Source organism: Myotis brandtii, unplaced genomic scaffold (assembly GCF_000412655.1).
Source record: "Myotis brandtii unplaced genomic scaffold, ASM41265v1 scaffold246, whole genome shotgun sequence".
Classification (NCBI taxonomy): Eukaryota; Metazoa; Chordata; class Mammalia; order Chiroptera; family Vespertilionidae; genus Myotis; species Myotis brandtii.
Genome location: NW_005359310.1, coordinates 271,112 through 273,030, shown reverse-complemented (window position 1 = coordinate 273,030; position 1,919 = coordinate 271,112). Strand labels below are relative to the sequence as shown.

Below are 1,919 nucleotides of genomic sequence, written 5' to 3'. Positions count from 1 at the left end.
CCGTACGGCACCAGGCCCTCTGCTCCTCACCCGAACGGCGGTGCCCCTCCCCCGGACCCCAGGGCCCTCTCTGAGCCGCTTGGCAAGAGCCACTCTGACCAAGAGGCCAGGGAAGGCGCCCAGGCTGGGCAGGCCCTGTCGCCACACCCCTCCGTCTGGGGGGCTTATGGGCCGCAGCCCCCCTCCCCCCCCAAGCCAGACACACGTGCAGGCAGGCCAGCAGGTGCCCACCACCCAGGATGATTGACAGGGGGCCGGGGAATGGAGGGCAATCATCACACAATGTTAGAACCAGAAGAACCTTCGAGACCTTGGAGTCTGCCCTGCCCCTGCCCCTGCCCCTGTCCACTAGGTCCACGTGGGGACACTGAGGCTCACCCTGCTGACCCGAGAGCGAGGCACGCTGCTCACTCGCCCTGCCCTAGCCTGAGGGGCAGGAGGGCTTGGGGACGTGGTCAGCAGGTGCTACCAGCTCTGCCTGATCCTCCTAGTGACCCGGGCACCTTCGGACCCTCTGCGGGCTGTTTGCTCATCTATAGCCACCAGGGCCGCGCCTGCCTCGCCGATGAATGGACGTGCAGGCTCTCAGGGTGCAGCCGAGGCCAGACACCCCGGGCTGCCTCAGGAGGGGCCCCGGAGGCTGGAGCCCAGGCACTGAGCCACCAGAGGGCGCCCCACGTGATACCCTGAGCTTCCCGCACAGGTGCAAGGTGAGGCCGGTGGGGGGGGCACCTCAGGAGGGGGTGGCAGGAGGGGGGCTCCCAGTGACCTGCCCAGAGCAGGGGCAAGGATCCATGGAGAGAAGTGGTCCCACGCGGGGGACCGCCCTTTCCGGGAACGACCAGCCAATCCCTGCATATCTATCGGGCTGTTTCCCTCTGGGGAATGGGTGTAGGTGGCTGGGTTTCGAAGGTTCCCTCCGGCTTGGCACAGCCAAACCCCAGCGCCCAGAAGCAATACTAGGCAGGACACAGGTCACCCCTGCCCTGTCCCCTTAGACAGGGACGTGGCAAGTAGGTGAGACAGCCTGGGACACCCAGCCCCGCTACCAGGCCAGGCCAGGCCTCCCTCCTGTCGGCTCACCCCCCGCAGAGTGCGGGAAGGGCTGAGGAGCCCGGGGGTGGGTGCCCAGGGAGGCGCGTGCCTGAGCGGGTCAGCCCCAGGGCGGTACCTTCTGGACATCGGGCTCGGTCAGTAACCGGGTAGCCAGGTCACTGTCCCCCTCAGGGGGCGCCCGGGCCTGCAGGTATAGCTGTGGGGAAGGGGGAGGGCACAGGGTGGAGGAGGCAGAGGAGAGAGAAGGGAGATGAGGGAGGTGCAGGGTTAGAGCAGGGCCTGTGGCAGCTGCCGGGGCCTGCCCTAGAGGGAAGGATGCGCCCTGAGCCCAGGCTGAGCGCCCCCAGGCCCTAGAGAAGGGGAGGGAAGCTGCGCCCCATGCCCTGCTCAGAGGGACAGTCGGGCGGCTAAATGGACAGGAGCAGGCCCTGCATCCAAACCGCTGACCATCCTCCTGCCCCGGACCTGGGGCTAGGGAAAGGGAAAACGGGGGCCAGGGCAGCTCCTGTCCTTCCACAGCACCCCCTCCTGTGGGTACAGAGCCATCCTCGGCTGCAGGCCCCCCACTGCGCTGCAGGCATCACACCAGCTCGTCCCTCCAGCCTGTGCGGCCCAGGTGTGCTTGGCAGCATCTGGACACGCACATGCGGTTCCCCCTCCGCTTCCAGGCCCTGCACCCCTGCCCGGCCGCCCACCTTGCTGTTCTGGATGAGGCGGATGAGGTGCTCGAAGCAGTTGTTGCTGAGGAAGGTGGCCTGCAGCACTGGCCGGTCCTCGCAGGCCAGCATCATGGGGATGGCGTCTGTGGAGGGGCCACGGGTCAGCCCTGCCCACCCCTCCCAGCAGCGCCCACCGCGGCCTGA

General features: G+C 68.0%; 1 protein-coding gene across 1 annotated transcript in view; it reads right to left on the bottom strand.

Moving 5' to 3' along the window:
- NBEAL2 (neurobeachin-like 2) overlaps window positions 1-1,919 on the bottom strand; it is a 36,443-nt gene that overhangs the window by 21,233 nt on the left and 13,291 nt on the right. Inside the window, 2 exon segments of the mRNA XM_014540500.1 lie at window positions 1,172-1,252; window positions 1,752-1,915. Coding sequence (XP_014395986.1) covers window positions 1,172-1,252; window positions 1,752-1,915 — 245 coding nt within the window.